Source organism: Diplotaxodon limnothrissa, linkage group LG14, assembly GCF_057381915.1.
Source record: "Diplotaxodon limnothrissa isolate DT_005_m linkage group LG14, D_limnothrissa_male_GT1.1, whole genome shotgun sequence".
Lineage (NCBI taxonomy): Eukaryota > Metazoa > Chordata > Actinopteri > Cichliformes > Cichlidae > Diplotaxodon > Diplotaxodon limnothrissa.
Window position 1 is genome coordinate 20636145 of NC_140609.1, and position 26050 is coordinate 20662194.

Sequence of the window (26050 nt, forward strand, 5' to 3'; positions counted from 1 at the left end):
CTCTTCTTCTTCTTCTCTTGTAAATGTAACGATGAACGGACGTGAGAGGTGAACACCGCCGTCTGCTGTGTCGAGGTTTCTTCACGTCTATGCCCACGATAACGTTTCTATTGGTTTTTGCTTTGCTGCATTAATCATGGGCGACTGTGACTGTGTTAATAACCTTCTACACATAATAGCACATATTTATCCAGTATGTTTATTTTAACAGTTTTAACAGTGAGTAACAGATAATTATTTTGACCATAGTCTTATGAAGTAATTATTTTATACATTTTTATTGTGTAGTTTTCTAAAAAAAATACACAATGTTCCTGTCCTGTAAGCTATGGAAATGTATTAGTAATCTGTACAGAAACAGACACCCCTTATTACACGCGCACCTCATGGTTATTTTTATGGGTTGATAAAATTCGGTTCATATAACAGGGCTGATCTTTAATAGTAACTGGTGATTGTTTTATGATCTAGTATGGATAATAAGGATACGACATAAAATATAATATCAGTAGGAGTAATGTTATGAAAACTGACACATTCAGATTTCTTCCTGTCTGGAATTACCTCAAGGCGTGCAATTAGATTAAACACTTAGGCTATTACATAACCAGTTATTGGACAATGGGGGCATTTATAGACAGAGCTGGAAGTTATATTAAGCTAATAAGTTGGCTCATTAATTTAGTATGTGTAGTGAATGTGATGACCTCTCTCTTCTGAGCCGTTTGAACTTCCCTGCATACTGCCCATCTGTAATGTTGCTATAGAAAAGACAGAATGCAGAGACTCACAGTGGTATATAATAACAGTATGATTCTCCTCTGAAAGCACCAGGAGGCTACAGAGTTACCAAGATGTTTGTGTATTTTGGTGCCTGAACATTTACACACATCTAGTTTGCAAACCAACTAAAGTTCACTCCATTAACTAACAACAACAAAACATCAGTGATTTTTTTAAACTCTGTGACTCTGGACATTACAGTGCTTATCAGACTGTCAGTCAGCTTCATTGAACTGGAAAAACTTACTGTACATTACCGTAGCAATTACTGCTTACATCAAAATTGTCTGTAGAAAACCTTAGACACATATCTGACTATAATCAGTCATTTGTCATGTTGTAATTGGTCACACTGATCTAAAAATACCTATCCACGTTGGGATCTTGGAGATTATGTAAAGGTGATGATATGTATTTAAGTGAAAGTGAGACTGAAATGAATTTAATAAGACTCTAAAACTGTACTAAATGTATCTTAACCCTTTAAGACCTACCATAGAACCAAGTCCGCCAGAGCTTATATTATATTTTTACATGCTGTGGAGCCATTTTTGGGAGCATTTCAAGTTGCTATACATCAATACAACCATTATAGCCCAGATTTTAATAATATGTATTCATTAAGTGCATAGAAATTACATAAATTGCATAAAAGTGCAATAAACTACAAAAAAATTGAAAATCGTTTTTGATTTTTTAACATATATTTGTAGTTAGAGAAATTTAAGAGTCTTATCCCTCAAAACTGTAAATACAAAAAAGTTGCACAAAATAGTTTCCTACCACAGGAAATTTATTTTGAGTGTCTTCATAGTTTTATTTTTGAAATACACCAATTTTTATACACTGCAGGAAAAACGAAAATAAATATTATACTGCAAATTTGCAAAAAAGCAGCATGTGCATCAAAATAAACTATTTCCAGCAGTGCAATATGAGTCCTAAGCATCCCAGAAACGACACAGAAAGTCATAAAGTCAAAGATAACTTTTAAAAAGAGCAGTATAGGCCCTGAGGCCCTGATCGCAAAAAAGACTACATTTCCGCGAAAATGACGTCACTTCCGGTTTCGGGCAGGTAATGGCGGAAATGCAAAAGTTCGCGCTGACGTCTATTCCAACGTAGGAAGTGTTTTGAACAGCTGATCAGATCGGTAAAGCGTGTTTCTGGAATATTATGTTTTTGTTCCTGCAAGCGCTTTTTATGCAGTTTTTGCAAAGCTTTATGTGGAAGGAAACCGTGACCTAGGACAAGCTGATGGCATCAGATGTAAGTACAACTCCTCGGGTTTCATATGCAAAAAAAAATTTTGCGCTAGCTTACGTGGTTGCAGTGCTACTGGGATTTAAAAATAGTTACGCATAACAGAGCGTTCCCGCTCCGATCGGCTCTAAAGGGTTAAAGTGACTTTTTAAAAATGGACTAGTACTTAAAAAAACATTTTCTACTCAATTATTCACACAAGTACACTCTGAACCAACGTTTACTTATTTTGTTGCTTTTCTGTGTTCTGACTTACTGTAAAATAGACAAGACTTGGAATGTGATCACACTTGACTGCTTGGCTGCCCATGAACCATCACCCGTAATGCCTTGTTTTTGAGTGGCACGACAGGAAAGTGTGACAGAGTATTAGGGCCACATTAAAAAAATATATATATTATTGATCATTTTGAGAATAAACATGAAATTTTGATATAAAAGTTGCTGTTTCAAGACAAACTGCTACAGTTGCAACACCATCTGAGTTAGTGAAAGCAAGCGAAGAAGCATGCATGAAGTCATTTAAATCCACACCATTTAGTAACTCGTTGTTTTGACTGAAGACTAGATGGTTAAAAATAATGAGAATCTGGGGCTGTGAGCCTAGTCAGAGATGTGCCACTGACTTCCAAATATTAAGCAAGAAAATCAAACAAGATGTATAAAAGTGTGAATTTCGTGTTACTATTGCTGGCTTTATAAATAACTCATGAAGTTAAGTTGAAACCAAGCACACCATTGTTTTTCTTGTGACATTACCAATAAGTTTGATGTGTCACATGGCCCTCTTCTTATTGAAAAAACAAAGTTGTATCCAAGCTGGCCGACTTCTAAATGGCCACCATGGTCACCACCCATCTTGAGGAGTTTGCCCCCTCACATATACTAATATGCCGCAAACAGGACTTTAATATCACCAACCATTCCCATGTTATTACGGTGTATCCATATAAATGGCCCACCCTGTATACATGGTACACATACACACACGCCTACATATAGCTATATGCTTGACTTTTCCGGCATGGCTCGGATTTGTTATATAACTAATAAGTACCACAATAACTTTCAAGTTTTGCGATTGTTTTTCGCAGATTTCTGAAATATTTGTGCAACCTGAGTCTGTGAACAAGTTTATTTTAGCTAGTTTCAGATTTTAGTTTTGGTTTTATGACCTGTTACTAAATATTTTAGCTCTAGTGTGTGTAGCTTGTTCTCATATGTACATAATATCCTATCTGTCCAACACCGTATGAGATTTCATCAGCTGTATCAGTAATTTTATGGGTGTTTTTGTACACACCTCTTCTCGCTTGATCGACACTTGATGGACATGTCACTATGCATTATCACAAAAGATGACTTTCCTTTTTTTCCTTTCCTAGAACACCCAGCTATGTCTGACTGGAATAATACTTTTTCGTGGGCTAATCAGTGCTTTCTTTTACGTTACATACATCATTCAGCAAATGTGTTCTTCAGAATGTTTGACGACAAAAGAAAAATCTGTCTTTTATTCACTTTTATTCAGATAAATACGATTAGTTTAAAAGCATTTGGGGAGTTTCCAGACACAGCATTGGAGATGATTTACATAAAATAGCTTGGCCTTTACAGGAATCAAGAACAGCCAACACCCAGCCCCCAGAATGCGTTCCGTGGCTGCTTACACGACAGTGAACAAAAGATGCGGGGGTCACACCATTCAGAGACTGTGCAGCGACTCTACTGCCCCCAAGTGGCAAAGAAAATAAATAAATAAATCAAGTGACGCACATTTAATGCATCACCCTTAAAGCGCTAATTTCCCTCATTTTGTGTAGTCTATGAAAAACGATTATGCACGTATTAAAAAGATTAAAAGAAATGTAAAGAACTTACTCTCTATATTAGGGGTTTCACAGTGTTTATTATATATATAGCACTTTTAATTCATTCATTCATCCATTCACACAACAGCCTTATTAAAAAAAACAATATGTGAAAAAAATTGTGGCTATGATGTCTTTTTTATTGTATTTGTTAAAGTTGTGTTTTACAGTGATTGGACGTGGAAGTGTGATAAAGAAATGTACCCAGTAAAACCACATTTCTTCCTGTGGGTTTTAACTGATAAACATGATGTGAGCACACAAACTAATTTTGGCAGCGAACTGATTCAATCTGTGGATCTGCTTCCTCTCTCTCGAATCGTACACATTTCACTTGTCACTCTTTTGTTTACAGTTTTTTCTGATTGCGTAAGCACATTTTTTGTAACTATTGGCTAATTTTGCAAAACTCTTCACACAAATAAGAAAACCTGTCACCCAATAATCAAAACATTGTAGTTCTCTTGCAAAAGCAAACACAGCTGGATTAACTCTTCACACCTTCGTAAAAATGGTGTTTCCGTATCAAACAGTACACACAAGCCATCATCTACTAAGCACACAATGCGCCAACTGCACACTGATGGTATGAATACAAAACACATCTGGCTTTTGCTTTCTCTGTGCACAAGGTAGGCTATGTCAGTTTGAGCTCATACTTCTGTCATAGATCCATAAGCATAGAGGGATCCAAACTTCAAGTACTGGTGTTTATTCAAACACATCAAAACAAACACAAGTGGTTATTTCCAAGTATAGGATTATTTGCAATCGCCATAATGACTATATGGGTTACTTGGTCTGCAGTGAACATGCTTCCTCTGCCCCCAGCATCTGGTCATCTAGCAAAAAAATAATTTCCCCCAGGGATCAATAAAGTATTCTGATTCTGATTCTGATACTGTAAAGTAACAATTTCAGTATTTTTACATCAATGGTATTGGTGTGTTTCTCATTGGCATATGGCAGTGCTACAAATCTTTGTGCGAAGTGACTGTGCTAACCGATTCTCATTTCAAGATGTCCCTATGGTACTTGCTACAGTGTAGCGGCTCGAGTTAGGCTGGACCCGTTGGCCAGCTACCCTCAGGGTCATTCCACGGTTGATTACATGGTCCACTATTGTAGCTCTGATGTCATCAGCAATTCTATTTCTTACTCTTCCTACCCTTCCTCTCCCCCCTCCTCGTCTTCCTCTTGCTCCTCCTTGTCCTTGTCGTCCTCTTCATCCTACTTCTTCACCTCCACGTCCTCTTCCTCGGCCTCCTCTACTTCTCACTCTTTCTGCTCCCTCCATTGTACTCCGCACACACAGCTTACCTGTAATATAGTGCTTAGGCTGATTGCAAAGTGAACTAATTATCTAAAAAAGTTTTCACGTGTGAAAGTGTGCCAGACAGTTGGCAAATTAGTGTTAATGATAGCCATACATGTGTATACTTTTGCTAGGAGTGTGTTGGAAATTTGGTAATTGAGTGTTGTGCAGTGAATTGTGCCTACAGTTTTGCAAAGTGTGTGTTACAAAATTGCAAACTGAGTGCAAAGCAGTTTTTGTGCTTTTAGTTTTGCAAACTCAGTGAGTGGTTTTGCTATAAGTCTGAATAGTTTTAGAGATTGTGCTACAGGAATCACAGTTAGGGTTTAAGCATTCAGAAAAAACTGTAAGTTGACTTTGTGTCTCACTCTCTCCACTGACAGCTGGAGTCACCAGCCCTCAGGCACCGTGACAAACTCTGTACTGCACAACGAAGCTCTGAAACAGCCCGGCCTACACATGGACATGCAGGGCACATAAATGTGGAGTAATTTTCTCACGCTAAATTATGACACACACACACACACACACACACACACACACTCACACACGGGTTAGAGCAGGGACTATTTTGTCATGCATTTGAAAATCACTGCAAAGGGCACAAAGTACTATAGAGGTCTACAGTCATTAGAGGCAATTTGTATCATCATCAAAAAGTATCTCTTTGTACGGCATACAGAGTCCCAGGTAGTGTAATTATTGTTGTTGCACTCTGGTACATTTGGATGTGAAAACATTATTGCTGAAATAATCATGGGGTATATAAAGCAGGAAACAATTAGCTGTTTCTGGATGGTCATCAGTACTTAGTGTTTGAAAATAAGAACTGAATAACAGGAAAGTTATTGCATTTTGTTTTTCAGAAATTTTTAATGATAGATTTACAGTTTTTTACAGACGCTAGGACACATTTCTCAATACTTAGGTCACGTTTGCAAAACTCCTCACACAGTGAGCACAACAGAAGTCTATGTGGGCTAAACTGAGGACCAGTTATCATTGTTTTGGCACAAAATGCATTCAATGACTACATCTCTCAAATTTCATGAATTATCTTCTCACTCAGACACAACAACTGCCAAAAACCTTTGTACGTACAGGACATTTTGCATGTGCTTACATACTGTTTTCAAAACTGTTAAACTTATGGCCAAAACAATAACACAATGCAAAACTTGAAAAGACAGCAAAATCCAACAGCAACATTTTAGTGAAACATATTTTACAGTTTTTCTCAAATGCTAAAACACATGTCACAAACGTTACCACCAGGTCCCCCAATGTCCAAACACAACACCCTTCTCTAAAGCTACATAAACACAACCACACCTTCCCACTGCAAAACTCAAACTCCCACACCAAGAGAGCAGCTCGAAGCTGTCAAAACTGTAAACACTATACACAGCATTACACACTACAGCAAAACAATTGAAAACACAATGCTCAATTTGTGAGAAGGTTCTTTGTTTCATAACTGCCAATGCATATTTTAGAAACTATACAGTAACGGATCGTCGTAGATCTCTGCAGAGGATTAGGCATTTAGATTTGTGAGTTTCATATGAGTAGTATAAATCTATAGAAAATCCTGCATGTACGTACACTACTGTAACACAACTCAATGCAAAAACAGAATCTATTGCACACAACAGTAATCTTGAAAACATGAACAGGGTGTGAAGTTTTTTTATTTACGTTATTCACACCACACACACACCACAATCACTGTGCGGCATCATGTCGCTGAGCTGTTGCTCGCATCTCGTCCGTAATGATGGTGCGAGGTTGTCTTGCTCTCCCTCCTGGACCTTCTCCTCTCCCATGTTGGCCTTCTCCTCTTCCTCGTTGGTTGCTCCTCTTCCTCCTCTCATTTGAACTCCTCTTCCTCATTGGCCTGCTCCTCTTCTTCCAGGGCCAGCTCTTCTCCCTCCTCTGCATCAGATTCCTCTTCCCCTGACTCTGCCTTCATCCATTGTGTTTGTTTGGAACCTTCAGCATACTGTGCACTCTGAACTTGCTTTTACATGTGGGTACAGCATTAGCAACAAGTGTCTTCAATTTTGAGTCATTGTGTGTAGTGAATGACGCCAGGTGTGTTCCCTGTGTTCAAAGATTGGTGACTGTGGCAAGCATTTTGCATCACATGGGCTTTCATTTGAGGATATGAGCAGAGTTGTTTTGCAACATGTGTTTTAGCAAGGAAAAATGTGTTTAGATTTATGAGTACAGAGGGTTGTGTTTTGTGAATTGTGTCTTCATGTGACATGTGTTTATGGTACTGGAATATGGTGGCTACATTTAGTAAATGTGTTTAGACTACTGGTCATTTGGGTTACAGGATTGGCTTTTGTGTTTTAACATTTGAGAAAAACTGTAAACTAAAAATGCAGTTTAACCAGCCACAGCTGATTCTCATTGTAGATGAACATCTACACAGGTGTTACTCCTTCAATTTTCCAACTCCTTCAATTCTGGCAGCCAGAAGATTCTGTCCTAGGTGTGTTGCCCTAGATGACATAAGATGTGATGTGGATGACAACCTGTGGCCAAATGGAGGAGACCGAGTAGATTAGCATTACTATTGTATGTGTATCAGTGGATGGTGTGTATACAAATTCTTGTATTTTGGGATTACTTAGTGCAAAAAAATAAAAATACATAAACAAATATTAACGAATTCTGCATGATGTCTGATTCATTCCAGTAACATATATTGAAATTATAAACAGAGATGTGTCCTTGGTTTACACAAGAAAACACTGTGTAATGCTACATGTTGTTAGTGTTTTTTAGGTCATTGTTTTGTGGGTGACAAAGTGTGTTTGTCGGCTGTCAACCTTTGCTAGTGTTCTGGAAGAATGAGTTTATTTGAGACCTGAATAAAGTGTTTTGGTAGTTGTAGTGCATTTTGAATGTGAAATGAACTGCTTTGCCAAGCTGACGGTCAGTTAGGAGGATTGTGTGAAGTGTTTTGCAAAAGTGACCTAAGTATTGGGAAATGTGTCCTAGCGTCTGTAAAAAACTTTAAATTAATCTTTAAGATATTGTTACCCTACCTAAATCAATATAAAACATAAAGAGGAAATCCTCCAAGAGACTATTTTAAACTTTGTTTTAGGACCTTTCTAAACATGTAAATGCATATTTAAATGTGTGCTGCATTTCAAAAGATACTAAACACAAACCAGAAATGGAAACTTTTGTTTATAGTCAAAGGTTTCCCTCACCCAAAGAGCCAAAGAGCCAAAAATACATTTTTAAGAGACACTATAACAAAATAATAACCTATAACACATAGGGGAAATATTTATTATCTACATGATTTAATCACAGCCTGTGACTCCTTTATAATGGGGTTAAAAAAAACATGCACGCAATACAGTCATAATTCAAGGATCCACTTTGGGATTATGGGGTTCAATCCAAAGTAAGTTGTAACAGGAAGACGTGGAGTTTAGTGCCAAAGCCATATCAGCATGCTTTATGTTCAACATGCACATCCACAAAGGCAGAGAGAGAGAGAGAGAGTGAGGGGGGGGGGGGGGGGGGGGGAAGGGGGAGAGAGAGACATGTATTGAGAGAAGAAACTCTTCTGTGAAGCATGAAAAGCATTCACAAGTACACTGAGTGAAGCACAGCAGTGCCGTTTTGAAGCCCTCATACTCGTTTTTCTTCTCCTTTTATTTTCTTTGCTGTCAGCTGTCTGACTTCTACTTTAAAGACCGCCTTCTTTAGATGCTCTAGCTGGCAACCTTTGACCCCGGGACAATGGAATTATCACTGATGTCTGCACAGGTAAGGAAACAGAAATATGGTTATCCATATAAGCTCTCACTTTATGATTTTTAGAAGGATATTTAAAAAGTTTTTTTTTTTTTTTTACTAAAGAGGAGATAACGAGATACTGGATCATGGTAGAAACTGATTGAGACAATGTGATTTTAGAAGAGAGCACTCCCATCAGGATAAAAATGTGTCATCATAAGACAAAGAGGTAACACCGTTATAATACTTCCCCTGTAATGAAATGGAATTTCACTGTATTTTGTTTGAAATTAATATGTATTTATATTTACCTAGAAGTACTTAAAGGATGATTTGCTACCCTAGAATAGGGTACACAAATTATACTGTAAGAAATTTGAAGTACTGCATAAATTCTGGGCAATTTTGCTTAAAACAAACAATATTTCCCAGTCTTTCGTCATAAGTACACTGTACGATATGGAGTGGCTTAACCTTGGCTTCCATGTGTTTTACAAGCATGAAGAAACCTCTGTCTGAAAGTTAAATTTAAACCACAACAGTGGAAGAAAAGAAAAAACCGAGTTAGAATCAGCTCCATCATTATAAAGTCACGTAGACCAAATTTTTACAGGTATTTCTTTTCTTGTAAGCTGAAAAACAAGAATAGTCCTTATCACATTTTAATTAGTAAAATAAAAGTACAGAGACGAATAGAAAAACCCATCATACACAACAACCTAATGAATCTAAAGGTGTAAAAAGGCAAAGTGAATCCACTCCATAGTACAGTGTACTTTTGATGTCAGATGGGGAAATATTACCATTAAACTGCACACTATTACTGTAATAAATTTTTAAATATTAAAATTTCCTTATAGTATTGATTCGTTTAAAGTAAAAACCTGATTTGTGACCCCCTTACTCTTACCTTTAAGAATTTGTAGGTAAATATAATGAAATTGTAATTTAAAATTAACAGTGGAATTCCATTTAATTACAGGGGACCTATGCCTTTCGATGACCTTTATTAAAAACTGGTTATCATTTAGAACAACTTTGCACTCATTTACAGTGACCATGCCACCAACTTCTGCTACATCCACTGGATTCCCTGGCTGTAGTGGTCAAATGTTCATATGTTGTCCAGTATCAACGCTTTAAAAGCCCACAGCCTGATCTCATAGTAATCAAGGTTTTCCAGACATAGTGTGTTGTAGTGAAATTATTATAAAAGTAGACAAAGTACAGATCCCACACTGTCTACTTTTATCAGCCTTTATTATTACTTGGGAACTGTAGCTACAGTGTGTAGACTGAGTCACTGAATCATTAGAAAACTTTTTGTACACTGAAGAGTACAAAATTGCACATTATTTGTACAATTTTAGACAGAGCAGACATACAGATATGAGTCAGAAGCAGTCTGTGCAGTAGCTTCTCCCAAAGTAGACACGCGAGCAAGGACTCACGCTTGATTTAAACAACTGAGTCACATCAGCGCTGCTTTTTTCTCGTCTTTCTGCCAATTCTTAACAAAGTGGAGTGAAGTATCCATGAGCCATACACTCACATGGACTGAAATACAGTTGAGAACAATTTGGGGTACAGCTTTGTTCACAAAGACATCGTTGTCCATGAGGGTACTGCTCACATGACTCAAACTGAATGCATATTCCTTTGCTGTATGTTGATTTGCCTTCAAGTGTTATAATTTAAAAAATCACATCACTGTCAGATAGAGGGCTTTCCATTTTCAGGATGCATGAATGAAGCAGTTTTTGCACATCAGCAACTCAACATTTTACTTTTTATCCAGTGAAGCTTTCCAGTCCACTAAGTTCATTTAAAAGTCTTTCATTAAAATAGCATCCAAAGAACAACATGCTTACAAAAATAAGAACTTGGACTTTTTTCTTTAAAGGTTAACACAGCAGCCTCTATCCTGTTACTCTGAATCATGAAAGAATATTCTTCTCTCATTTTTTCCCAGCCTCTGAATTATGATCTTGAGCTTTAGCTATAACCTGAGGGCAATGTTTTATGTTGCAGTAGTGACCCGTTTGGGTATTGGAGGGCTATAAAGCCTACAGATGTGTTTTGCAATATGTCCACAGGCTTTTAAGTGCAAGCACAGTAAAACTCCTATTATCACTGAATGTGCTCTTTGAGGAACTGAGTCACTTTTACTGTAGTGCTTTATTTGCAATAGGAAGCATCTATAGTGCATCTCCAAAGATGATTTTTTTTACTTTTTTCATAAGAAAATATTTGAGTAACTAGGCTGTCTATTAGCTTGTCTTTTTAAAAAAAAAATCATAATTATTTAATGGCAAATATAAAATAGATACATCTTTCTTTATGTGGAAAGGATAAATTAACTTACAGATATGACGGGTCATTTTTAAAGGATTTTTTTTAAGGACTAAATAGTGTTATTGACAGTTAGAAACCATTTTTTTACATGTCTTTGGACAAAATGTAAAAAAAGATAGTGGTTGTGACAGCATTCATTCATAACAGACACAGTTTAATAGACTCCCGATGAAATATGCCACAGAAGTATTTATTTATCACATCTGAAAACCTGCTGTTTGGGGAAATAAATAATTTTTCCAATTTGGCAAAAATAGCTTTCATATATCAAACAGTATGATGCAAAGGCACAAAGAGGAGATGTCACTGTATCACACACAGTAGTTTTGGAGATTGGGTACCTATTTCCTGATGGGTACCCTGTTGTGCAAAGTCTCCTGTTACCATCTGCTTATGGGCACTAAATCAACACACCCTCAGTGCAAAGACATGCTCAAGTAATGGCAACAGAAGCTCAAAGCTTTTCCACACAGCTGGTTAGACTTTCTGCATGTGTGCTGTAGGTTAAAATATAAACTCTTTCAACCAATAATAAACAGTTTTATATCCCTCAATTGAGTGGTAGTTCCCTTTAATCCTCTACTCATTGAGCTTCTCTGCTCCAGACGTGAACTCTGTCTGGCTGAAGGAGTTTGATGGAAAGCCTCATCTGATAGCCATCTGTTCTTAGATAGTTCATCAGATGTGCTCAATGTGTGGTCTTTAATCACCCCACACTAACTGTCAGTGTTGCAACATCGTCAAAACCACGCATCTCCAAAACTTTGTTAAGAAAAGAACGTATTTTCAAGTGAAAGGCTCAAAGGTCATAACTGAGCTGATGAAGGATGTAAATATAATGTTTCCACTACATTAAATATGGCACAAAATATAGTGGCAAAGAAATCAGTTTCATAATCCGCCTAATTCAAGGTTGACCTTTCAGAAGAGTTAAAAGAAAAAGGAAACAAGTGAAATGTTTTTTTCAATATGTATTTGTCAAATCCTGTAGATGCTGCGTGTCCTTGAGCAGCAAACCTCCAAGACTGCTCCTCTGTTGACCCTTTTCCTCTCTTTCAATCCCAACCCCCTTTTTTTCTTTCTGGGAGTGACTGTTAGACTGGTCTTAATTAAGCAATGCCAATCAAAGTGTGTGCGATGTAAATATAGGTCAGATTACCATCTGCTAAAGAGTTTATCAGATGCTTCGGAGCGACATCTGCGTAGCACACACAGCAAATTGGATCCATCACGAGCAGCTCGTTCTTCCAGTTCATCCAAAACAAAGAAACATGGATCAGATTTTCGTATTGCTTTGTTTAACAAATAAGTTACCCACATTCATACAGTGATCTATACAGAACTACAGGGCTGTAAAGTAAAGCATGTATGTAATACTGAGAACTAAAACTACTAATACGTTTGCTGTTCTGCCTGAATACACATTTATGACCAAAATATGTGATCATACTTTTTTTTTGTATTTTGTTTTCAGCATTAAGAAGTTCCCTGTTACTGATGTCCAGTTGTCCAGTACTGAGGACAAGTAAAACTACATTAATCTAAGTAGTTTAACTGCAATCATATTTGATATTTTTTAAAATAATGATCAATATAGGACCACAATAGGAAGGGAATTAGTTTTTTTTTTTTAAGTATCACATCTTCTCTCCTGGAATTGAACCCCACTTTCTTTTCAGGCATGCCCAGGCAGCACATTAGTCAAACAGCTGCCACCCGTTACTTGACCTCCGCGTAAAGCATATGTCATCAGTATTCAGGGCTCACATCATCCCAAACAACATGGCAAAGAATCACAACGGCCTTAACAAATACGTGACATTGGCAGCATCATCGACTGCACATGTGACTGCTGGACTTGCACAAGACATTTTTGTGTTATAGTGAATTTATTCACACACACACACACACACACACACACACACACACACACACACACACACACACACACACACACACACACACACACAATATCTATCTATCTATCTATCTATCTATCTATCTATCTATCTATCTATCTATCTATCTATCTATCTATCTATCTGTACTTCATATATATTATGACAGAGCATGATCATGTACTACAGAGCAGGTTCTGTCTTGACATAAAGATGGAAAAAGCATTAAGCGTTAAGGTAGCATGCACTATAAATATGGAGCGAGCTTCCAGAGAAAACTTCTGTAGTGTCTTATTTTTTGCCTTGGTTCTTTATTTTTACATTTCCTTTAAACTGGGTTCCTTGATTTTAATATACTTTACAAGGTTTTATGTTTTGCACTTTAAAGGTGTTTTAATTTTTTTATGCAATTATTATGTAATTATGTAAATCCAAACTAGCCATTGTGTATGAAATGTGCCTACAAAGTTTCTTTGTTTCTACTTTGTGTGCTTCACATTGTTTGGGAAGTCTTTTTGTTGATTTCAAAGAATGTCTGTATGTCGTTTAACATTGCATGAAGCACCTCACGTGTTTGTTCCTTCAGCACAGGGTTGAGATAGCCTTGAGAAATAACTTAAGTCATGACAAATAAAGGCACGGAGGGGAGGACACATAAATGCCCTGCGGCGTACTATAACCTCTGTGATGCTTTATTCATTCACAATGGTTGGCATGATAGATTAGTATCACACGTCAGACATGAGACAGGATGGACACAACTGCACATTGCTACATAAATAATTCAACTGTCAACTCACACTTCACCTTAGAAACTTGATAATTAACTTCTGATGAACAGTTCCTATTTCCTATCTTCTATTTAAGTTTAGACTTGATATATGCAATGAACATGTCATTGCCTAAATGTATGCTTTAATATATATATATTAGGGGTGCAACGATACACAAAATTCACGGTTCGGTTCGATTCGATACTTTGGTGACATGGTTCAATATTTTTTCGATACAAAAGATGTTCATGCTTTTTTAATTTGTCATTTATTAAAATTATAAATATATATTTTAACTCAAAAGTACAGTTTTAAATTTAATGTTGCTGAAACAACAAAATAAAAAAAAAAATCTATCTGATTGAGAAATCACTCATCTTTGGAAAAGAGAGTTTATTACAGAGAAATGGCTCTTTCCAAAATAAAAGCTATACTATACGCTTCTTCTGGGCAGCATATTAAACATATCAGGTCCCCATAAGGAGAATCATGTGCTAACGGCTGTCTAAATGACTCGGTTAAAGTTTGTAGCATGCATGCTTGTTGTTTTTGTCTGCTTCCACTTGTCTTTACACTAGGATGATGTCGGCGTAAATGTGTAGTCATATTCGTTGTGTTCCCACTATTGTCAGCGTTAATCTCATTAAAATGACATTAACGCCATAACGCGGCAAATCTCCGTTAACAAGTTACCGTGGATCACCCCGTGCGTGGGGCTGGACGCCGTCAACACATTAACAAGCTAACTGCGCTAATGCACTAGTTCCCACAAATTGAGCATTGCGTGGCACATCCAACATACTGTTTTACTTTTGTCCATGACGCACTTACCATCAGGGTCACGCTTCACATGGAGACCAAGATAGTTCCAAACACCAGATCTGAATGAGAGTGGGGGAGGTTCAATTTCAGGTAGCGTTGAGGTAGTTGCCATGTTGCAACGAGCTTAGCTCCTGTTTTGCTAGCTTGCGCTGCGCTTAGTGGATCTTCACGCGACAGTGCAGCCTAGGCGGAGTAGTCAAACGCAGATCCACTGAGCGCTCAACACAGACAGCATCGTCAGAAGAAAAGTTGATAAAATAAATAAAAAAAATTGTATTGTTCGATACATATGCGTACCGAACCGAAAGCACTGTATCGAACGGTTCAATATCAATACGAGTATCGTTGCACCCCTAATATATATACATATATATATATATATATATATATATATATATATATATATATATATATATATATATATATATATAATATGAGGGATTAAAGTGGATTTGACAGGTGGGCTGATCATAAAGTAATGCAAGCTCCTGGAGATTTTTCTTTGTGTACAGGCAGTAATCAGCTGTGCTGTTACTTCAGTATTAACTGCTCTTTATGGACTCGCCTAACTGACTTTAACAAAATATAAGTAGATGTTTCACAAGATATATGGCTGATTTTCAACCCCTAGACACATGAAATTAATATAAAATTTTTCAAGTTATTTATTATTTATGTAACTCAATATTGACCATGAACACCACAGCCTGCTCTGCACCAATCCAACACAGTGCATTACTGTAAGCTGTACAACAATACTGCAAACTAAATAGTTTAGCCTGCATTAAACTATATCAGACTCCCTAAAACTTTCATGCAGCCTTTGAATAACACAAAATTTAGATACTTCAATTTGATATAAAAAAAAAATTAATAATCACAATGTAGAATCAAATATCTTATTTAAAAACTATAAATAAATGAGGGCATCAGATGTAAGATTTAAATTTCCTTACCTTTTTAAAATAAAAATTAATAATAATCTTTCTAACATATCCTCAATCTTCATCTCTCAGTGTTGCACCTCTTTGTCTCCCTGGGAAATTCCGGTTTTGGACATTTTGTGACAAATTGCAAAAATGGTTTGGATGTTTGGTGATATTTTTTGAGCTGTTCGAAAAGTTTCATTTGAAATTACAGCCCATAAAAATGTTACTCCTTTTATGCTCACTCCTCCTCTGTAGCACTTGCTATTTATTGATGCAGAGCAACCGAAGCTTCATTTACATCTTCACCTGGAACTTTGGATATGGAACAATTGATGTATTAAAGGTGTAAGTGGACCATGTTTTGTCATTATTTTCTTATTCCTGGGCAAGTATCAAGATGCTATCGTGCTGGAAGCAACTCCTGGCTAGAGCACATGGAAAAAAGCAATCATTCGACAGTGTTGTGCATTAGACCGTCTAACAGTGTTCTGTATCATTCTGGTCTGCGTTTATTCACATTACCGAGGCTTTAAATGTTAATGCAGTGACGTGTTTCATTCATTTTCTATGATATCTTGGCAGTGTAGTATAATCTCCGGTGCAATATTTCAGTGTTTCCTTTTATGTATTACATTATAACTTGGCTTCATACAACCGTCAGAAGCATTCCTGATAAGGTCAGATGACCTATGAGGTAACACATTCAGTAATCCATGTACATGTGATTTTGTTACATGGCAGCGTGACTTGGTTGTTCAAGTGATAACAAGACCAGGATTCACGATGATGGTTGAGCGCAGAGGAGTTCACATGGCGTGCTCCCTGTGAACTCCTCTGCGCTCAAACATCATCATGAATAGGAAAAAGACTAAAATACGAACATAATCAGATTATATAATCAAAGGTCACCATCAGTAACACACTACAACGGCAGGGAATCAAATCCCGCAGTGCCAGACGTGTTCCGCTGCTGAAGCCAGTGCATGTCCAGGCCCGTCTGAAGTTTGCCAGAGAGCACATGGATGATACAGCAGAGGATTGGGAGAATGTCATGTGGTCAGATGAAACCAAAGTAGAACTTTTTGGTATAAACTCAACTCGTCGTGTTTGGAGGAAGAAGAATACTGAGTTGCATCCCAAGAACACCATACCTACTGTGAAGCATGGGGGTGGAAACATCATGCTATGGGGCTGTTTTTCTGCCAAGGGGACAGGACGACTGATCCGTGTTAAGGACAGAATGAATGGGGCCATGTATCGTGAGATTTTGAGCCAAAACCTCCTTCCATCAGTGAGAACTTTGAAGATGAAACGAGGCTGGGTCTTCCAACATGACAACGATCCAAAACACACCGCCCGGGCAACAAAGGAGTGGCTCCGTAAGAAGCATTTGAAAGTCCTGGAGTGGCCTAGCCAGTCTCCAGACCTCAACCCCATAGAAAATCTGTGGCGGGAGTTGAAAGTCCATGTTGCTTGGCGACAGCCCCAAAACATCACTGCTCTCGAGAAGATCTGCATGGAGGAATGGGCCAAAATACCAGCTACTGTGTGTGCAAACCTGGTAAAGACCTATAGTAAACGTTTGACCTCTGTTATTGCCAACAAAGGTTATGTTACAAAGTATTGAGTTGTATTTTTGTTATTGACCAAATACTTATTTTCCACCCTGATTTACGAATACATTCTTTACAAATCCTACCATGTGGATTCATGGATTTGTTTTTCACATTCTGTCTCTCACAGTTGAAGTGTACCTCTGGTGCAAATTACTGACCTCTGTCATCATTTTAGGTGGGGGAACTTGCACAATCGGTGGCTGACTAAATACTTTTTTGCCCCACTGTATTTAACTGATAAATTCAGTTAAATCCTTTAATCCTTTTTTGCAATTGAATGCATAAGTGACATTAAGTTACACTACCTATACTGTATGTGTGTGTGTCTGAAGCACACAATAACTGAGTGAATGCTGCTCTTTGTTTGTCAGTCAGGATTTGAAGCCTCCAGCAAAACTAAGCAAAGATTCAACCAGCCATAAGAGCAGGCTCTTCTGCAGAGTACTCGCACTTGCTCATCACCGAGTGCGGTCATCTCTTTTTTTCTTTCTCTCGTCTTCTTGCTCATTTTGTTTCTTTTCCCCCTCTCCTCGCACAATTGCTGCTTCAATTCTTATCATGAATTCATTCAGCTAAAGTTCGCCTTAGACATTTCTTCTCATCACATGGCTCATTAACTTATAAATTATGGAAATTATTTTCAGCTGCATACTACATTTTGATTTAGTTTGCTTGGTGTCATTTATTTCAGGGCAAACCATCATGTCTTGGGTGTGATTTAAAATGAACTCAGTTAAACTAGGTTTGTCTCAAAGGCTCTAAGGCTTGTTGCAAGCAGGAGACAATATCAGCAGGTCTGTAAAACTCTACAAATGTAATTTAATGATTTGCATATATTGTACCTTTTTGATCTTTTATTCTTTTAATCACAGAATAATAACCCAGTGCCGTGGCCTCAGAACCATAAGCCACTCAAGCTTGCTTTATTACTCCATTTGATTATTTATTTATTTAAATTATCTTGTGTAGTAAAACTGAGACTTGTGATCAGGTAAAGTTGGGTGTGCTCAGGGTGGTAGCTGGTAGTAGGTGTGAGTGTCAGCATGAGTTGTCAATGTTAGCCCTGATGACCTGTCCAGGTTATACCTCAGCTCTTGACCTGACAACTGGGATAGACTCCAGATCTCCCAAGACACCGAATTAGAACAACATGGATAGATGGCTGGAGAAAGACTGTATCAAAGAACTGGTTCATTTTGAATATTATTTTCTTTTCTATGCATCTCTGACATTTTTTAAAATAAGCATTTCCATTACTGAACAAATATCAGATTTATTATTAAAGAATAACATCATGTAGCCAATAAGTACATTTTTAGGTAGAAATGTTTGCTGGTTCATCAGATATAAATCCTCTATAGATTGCATGTTTAAAATGCTCTGGATCATGCTAACTAACCTGTGCCTATTAGCAAGAGCCTCTTCTGTTACAGAAGTGTTTTGGGGGGAGATTCTACAGATCTAATGTATAGATAACACATTATAACATTCCTTATATAATAAAACCATGCAGAAAATGCCTAGTGAGGGTACAGAGCAGTCCAGAGCTAACTGTGCAAACTTTATCAATAAAGAAGTAGCTAAGCATCATTTTCATCTGTATTTTCTTCCCCTTCCTCTGCTTTCACTGCCTGTAATTTTATGACAGATGTTTCACAAAGAAGATGAACAGCTGGATGCTGTGAGGCTGTTTATTCAGCCTTTTATTTTTCTCTCTTCTGTCTCTCCTTCTCTCTTCCCCTTTTTCTTCCATCCATGTTTTTCTCTTAAATAAGTACCACATGGACCAAAGATCCCAGTTATGGCAATATCTAACCTGTCAAAGGTGAAATGAAAACATAATCTTCCCAGTCTTTAAAGATATTGCATATAAAGCTGAAACACACTTTAAATATAAAGATACACTACGTCTCTGAAGACGAATATCTAATAAAACATCTGTGAGTATGGACCTCTTTATTCTCTCCATCTTTTTTCTCTTCACTTCAATCCCCTCTAATTTTAGATAACTGTGCGCTTTCAGTGATTGATGAATGCGTGTTTCTGCAGCATATGTGTGTGCATTCATTTGTGTCTTGTGTGTACATGAGTGTGGGATTACAAAAGGCGCTTTCTCTATTTGCCCTCAGTGTAGAAGCACATTACATAACTTTATAAACCATGCCTGTCCTGGACACATATACATTTACACGTGTATGCAACCACACAGTCACACAGAATAAAGCTTTATATCTACATAGGCATGCATTTCCTGCACCTGTTCATTTAGAGCAGAGACAAGCAAATGAATGCCAACACATATGCTCATGCAGAAACATAAAGGCTACACATGTGCTTCCTCACTCTAAGCAACAACAGGATGCACATGCAGATGGGCACAGAGAGTAGACTCAAATGCCAACGTATTCTAAGCAGATGAACAGAAGAAATCTCTAATTCTAATATATATAGATATATCTCGGCAGTACTACAAGTCCTGCAGCACTATACGCTACATCATCTAGGGAGGGATGATACTATCACGCTTTGAATTAAGAGAGTAAAGTGATGCACAGGGAAATAGGGAGAGATTCATGAAAGGATAGTGGAGGAAAAAATAGCAGGTTAGATGATGTGAGAAGGAAAGCAAAACAGCAATGTGTTAATTTTATGGGTGATGATGTCACTACATTTGAAGAGCGAGAAAGATGTAGAGGAGGTCAAAAGCAGGGCATAAAGATTTGTAGAAGCAGAGGCAGAAGTCTCAGGCAAACATCAGGATAGAGTTAGGAGGATAAAAGTTTACATATTACGGCGTGACGGGTGGGAAGTGAAAAGTTAAGAGGCAGAAGACCTGCTCTGATTCTTGTTTCTTTATTTCTTTGCAAACATCTTCTCTTTCCATTCCTTTACTTGTATGTTTCTGTTTTGGGGCTTGTAACTAATAATATAGTAGTTATTTGTGAATTACTAATTAAGCATTAGTATTAGCGGTTAGCAGTTTTGCATCAAAGCAGAAGGTCTTGGGTTCAAATCCACTGACCTTTCTGTGTGGAGTGTGCATGTCCTGTCTGTGCCTGCATGCCTTCTCTGTGGTTACTCTGGTTTCCTCCCACAGTCCAAAGACATGCATGTTAAGTTAACTGGTGAATCTAAAGTGTAAATCGTTGTCTGTCTCTCTGTGTTGGCCCTTCGACAGACTGGTGACCTGACAGCTGTGACATGCTCCAGACCCATCTTAACCCTGAACTGGATGAGCAGGAGGCACTGTTGCTGTGTATTAGTGCAAATACTTGACCAACCCTTTGTTCATGTTTTAACAAAGAGTACGGCGGTCTTAAACAATGACTGAGACAACTTGCATGTTGAGACAGTTGTCTTCTGCATGGATTCACAGAGCATGACGCACACAAGCTGCGAGACATGCTATCTTACACACATGTTCTCTAATTTGTGCATATGGCTTCACTCGTACATGCAGATGAATGCTGTTAATATTTGTACACGAGCTCCCGAAATGCCAACATGCATTTGACTAAGCAAGCTGAGTCGAATGCCGAGTGCTCACAGTGCCGCTGGTTCAAATCTGTTAGTGGATGCATCTCAAACCTCCGCCCTATTGCTCTTCTCATTTGCGGCTGAACAACATCATTTTTCACTTTTCTCGCCGTCCGTCAGGGCTCTCCTTCACTGATACATAAATAGTCTGTCAGAGTGAGGTTAGAAACCTCCAGCTCAGCTGTTTCGGAGATGAAACCACTCCCACCCTTACCCACGCACATTTTTACATCCATACTCTCACAGTGGGATCTCTATAGCTGTCACACACACACACATGCTCTCACAGTGTACACTCATCTCTCACTTTCACTGGAAAGGATACCTCTCTCTCTCTGTCTCTCTCTCTCAGTGTATACTGTGTCTCTCTCAGATGCAGTTAGGTCTCTCATTCTCATGAAGCGCAGCTCCTCTCTGTTTCTGGATGCACTCTAAGTCAGAGCGTAGGACGAGACAGACCGCATCCTAAGAACTGGTTTCTTTCTTCGCATACAGCCGGCAGTAGGTACAACTCTCTGTTTTCATACCTTCTTTCTAGCTTGTTTGTCATTATATGGTGTGTTTTAGATACATCGATTTTTGTATAAGGATTCCTGGAATCACTTGGAAACTTTTAATCACTCGTATGATCTTAATGGAGATTGCTCTTGGTATCAAAAGCATGACAAAATGTCCCGTGCATCAGATGCAAGGCATGTTAAACTTGGACGAATTTACAGACACTTACAGAGGATCAAGCATGTGTAAGGTGCATTCTCAAATTCAGTATCCCAGCAGCTTTGCACTTGACTTGTTTTGTTACTTTAGAGCGTTTGAGAGTGAACAAGAAGGTGATCTGTATTTTCAGGACCAGCAACAGGCTGAATATGATTGTCTATTTGTTGAGAGTTAGATATGCATTAAGATTATGTTTATTTATGTATTTTAATTTAGGGTTCTATTTAGCTTTTTTCTTGACTGAAGGTGTGTTTCTATCACTGCTAAATCACTTTCTCACTCTGAGTGTGATTGGTGATTGGTATTTCTTCTAGATGTGTGTGGTCTGTAATTAAATCTCAGTTATCTAGTACTCAGTCCGTGCGGTATCCAGTTAGAAGAGGATTAACCTCACTTATTATATGACTTAATTTGCAACATTTCTATTGCAGTTATATCATACTGATCAAGATACAGTTATATATCAGCGTATTTGTGGAGATGAATTCTGCAGATGAATTTAAAGCTGTTTTTTATACCACGCCTACTATAGTATAGTGGCTAAAAAATGAAAGCAAAACAATGAGTTAGATAAATCCAATATTTAACAGAAAATTAACTGAAACAATTCTGATATGGTTCACGATATACACTCAATGTCTTTCTTTAGATTTCTTTATTTACAGTTTGCAGTACAAGCTTAGATTTTTCTAGATCTTATAATGCACAATCCAGAAATAAACACAGTCGTTTTTAGCTGGAGACACATACAATTCTGAGATTGGGACACAGTGAAAATGTTGAGCTAAAGTGTGAAAAAACAGCACTTAAAGTAAAACTATGAAGATGCTGTAGCACTGAAAGACGTCACTTCCTTATATAACTTTAATGTGACTGAACAGATTGCTGCCTTTTCACACTGCTCAGTGCAGTGACTGTAAGCTTGTTGTGTGTGAGAGCAGATGTGTGGTTAAGTGTGTGTGGCTGGTTGTATGTAAAGACACTGCTGAAAAGTATTGTATTTGTAGTACAATACTGCAGTGGATGTCTTTGGTTCACATCTAAGAGCACAGCATTTGCATGTGCCGCGGTTCATTAATTCATTAATTTGTAACTCATTTGCCGAATCCTTTCTCGTGTCGCCACAGGCTTTTAATATCAGATTTTCCATCCAAAGACTGAGCTTTTTTTCTCAAATAAACAAATAAAGGTAAAATGAAAAAAAAAAGAACTAAAATCAGAAATTAGATCTTAATGTGTTAGCACCCATACAGTACGACCCGACTTCCACTTTCAGTTGACCACGCGGAGTCATAGCGTACAGTATATGAAACTATTTGAATTCAGACTGTGTCATCCTAAAAACAAACTCATTATATCTTTGGATAATTTGTCCTCCAACCATGTGGTGTAATAACACTTGCTCATGCTCATGCTGCTTTTCTTGATGACCTTTTCCTTTTACTCGCAGAATAAGACACTGCCTCTGGGCACAGACTTTCTAATGAAAAAGTGAGCGATTTCACCACTCCCACTGTTACAGTATGCTTTGCCTTCATTTTATATATATATATATATATATATATATATATATTAGGGGTGCAACGATACACAAAATTCACGGTTCGGTTCGGTTTGATACTTTGGTGACATGGTTCAATATTTTTTCGATACAAAAGAAAAGTTCATGCCTTTTTAATTTGTCATTTATTAAAATTATAAATATATATTTTAACTCAAAAGTACAGTTTTTAAATTTAATGTTGCTGAAACAACAAAATAAAAAACAAAACAAATCTATCTAATCGAGAAATCACTCATCTTTGGAAAAGAGTCGAGCGCAGATCCACTGAGCTCTCAACACAGACAGCATCGTCAGAAGAAAAGTTGATAAAATAAATAAAAAAATTTGTATTGTTCGATACATATGTGTATCGAACCGAAAGCACTCTATCGAACGGTTCAGTAGCGATACGAGTATCGTTGCACCCCTATTATATATGTATATGGTTAGATTTTCTGTATGATTAGACTGCATGTTGCTTGGTTTATGATAAATTTCTCCAAACCTGCATTCACTTGTGAAAAATCCCAGGAGGCAGTTTTAATTAAATATAGATATTAGATGGCGTCTGTGGGCACTCACAAAGTTTTCTCATAAATTATGCTGCCACATCTTAATGGTTGCAATGTTTTAAATTCTTCCTTTTTTTCAAGGACGGTATGAAAACATGCAGCTGCTTTTGGATAAGATGAGACAGCTGGGAATGAACGATCGTGTATATTGGAAAACATCATCATACTGTACATACGCTGGATTTAATATGTACACTACAAGCTCTGCGATCTGCTTGGCTGGGACATGTAGCCTAAGCTCTGCTTGATCCCCGTGTGATCAGTGGATTTTTATGCATTGAAATCGAGGATTAGCTGTTTTATACATCATTATGTTCAATATTTGTGCCTGAATCTGGATTTGTTTGGCAGTTTTTTGTCTTTGTGCCCAATAGCTGGTCAAAGAGTGATGAGATACAAAGATAGTTCATGCCAAAAACTAAAATAAAACCAAACAAACATTAAATCTTGTGTACTTTATCTGGTGTGAAGACAGAAGAAGTCTTACTAGTTAAAACTAGCAGGCATTTGAACCATGTTCTCATGTCATGCTTCAAATGACTCTTTGCTCATTCCTCAAAATTAGCGTTTAAACTTCACAAAGGTAAAAATATCCGCTCCCTTGTACAGAAAGCATATTCACTAAACTCAGCTAGAGTTCTCTTGTAAATATTCAGTGATAACGAAGTGAGTTCTTAAAAACAAAAAACAAAAAATGTCTGTATGAGTGAAATTTGCCCTGAAGTCACATCTGGAGTTAGGTCGTAGAGAGGGTAGATGGGGACATAAACGCTGCCTGAGAAGCTCTTGGGGTCAAACTGAACCTGATGTTTGAAACATCCCAGAGCCATAGCTGTGTTCACAGTCACAAAGGTCTGACCTCAGCTGCAGTCACAATGACGCAGCGTCAGAAACATTTGTTCATCGGATGAACGTGACATTTGAAGAGCTACATTCAAATCATCCGTCCCCTATTCCAGTGGGGGTGATCGCAGTGATCAGAAATAAATAACAAACTAATGAGTATAGATAAGAAGTAATGTTTAGTTCTTAAAAATATACTATTGATCAAATAAATGAACATTTCCAGACACAGTCAGATCCGACTCACCTTTTTTGGACAGTCAAGTTTGAACATTATGTTGCTCAGCAATCACAGAACGGCTCCTTAACATGCCTAAATACCTACAAGTCCAAGGGTCAAACTCAGCTGAACTTTTCATCTGTCAGGGTGAAAACTAGAATTATTAATGGTCACTGGGCTGTCTGTTTGTATCGCAGACTGTGCAGTCTCTGCTTTAAGAGTATAAGACACCCTGTGTGGTTGTGTTTGGGTGTTCTGGTGAGTTTGTGAGAAACGTTACAGCGGATTACGCCGACGCATCCTGAGTTTCAACCTCGTGTGCGTGTGTGTCACACCTCCGGGATGAATAGTGACAGCAACATAACCTAAGCAAGTGGCTAAAACTTGAGGTGGCTTGGACCTCATGCGTGTAAATGTGTGCGTAGGGCTGGAAGAAGAGCGTAAACATACATGAGCGTGTGCTCGTATTTCTACGAATACTGGCTGCATCTCTTTCCTGTCTGATGGGATAATATGAAAGCCCACAGAGGACAAACACCTCCACCTGAGACTAAAAATGGGATTCATTTTGTGCCTTGTTTGCTTTCTGATTTTCTCTTTCATCCTCTTTGTGTTTGCCTCTGCAGCTTTTCGTAACGTGAAGCATGTGACGGACTGTTAATCCGTCTGAGAATTAATCCCTTTGAGATGCTGCGTTCTCGTCACTGCACGCTAGCTCTCCTGAGACCAGGAGCAGCTGTTTGTTTAACCTGAACAGAAAATATCATTTTCCAGTTGTGCCTTTCATCACTCTATTATTTATGTTGTACTGAAAACGGTGCTCACTTGCAATATTTTTCATTTTTATATCACCAATTCATCACTACATTGTAGGTTAAAGACCTTAAAATATTGCGTACCAGATTAAAACCCTATTTAATCGCATATTTCAGCTTGTCATTCGTTTTGTTGCACCTGACTTTATTAATCACCCAGTTTTGTTTTTCTTTCTCTACTTGCCTGGCAGCAATTCCCGGCTGTGAGCGGGGCCTTCATGGATTCTCCGTACAACGGCAACACGTCCTTGCAGACGTCCACGTCCAACCTCAACGCTGGCTATTCGCGGCCCTCGGAAGCCGAGGATGACGGCAAAGTGTCCAGTGACACCATTTGGCTGTGGATTGCTGTCCTGGCAACAATTGGCAACATAGTGGTGGTGGCTGTGGTTTGTGCCTGTGCCTTCTGA

The 26050-nt window shown here is 37.9% G+C and overlaps 1 protein-coding gene across 1 annotated transcript; it reads left to right on the forward strand.

Annotated features, from left to right (window-relative positions):
- Window positions 1-31: 31 nt before the first annotated feature.
- Window positions 32-26050, forward strand: LOC146618774 (uncharacterized protein C14orf132). Its single transcript, XM_085370116.1, has 2 exons — window positions 32-48; window positions 25801-26050. Exons 1-2 carry the CDS (start codon window positions 32-34, stop codon window positions 26048-26050), a joined length of 267 nt encoding a protein of 88 aa, XP_085226242.1.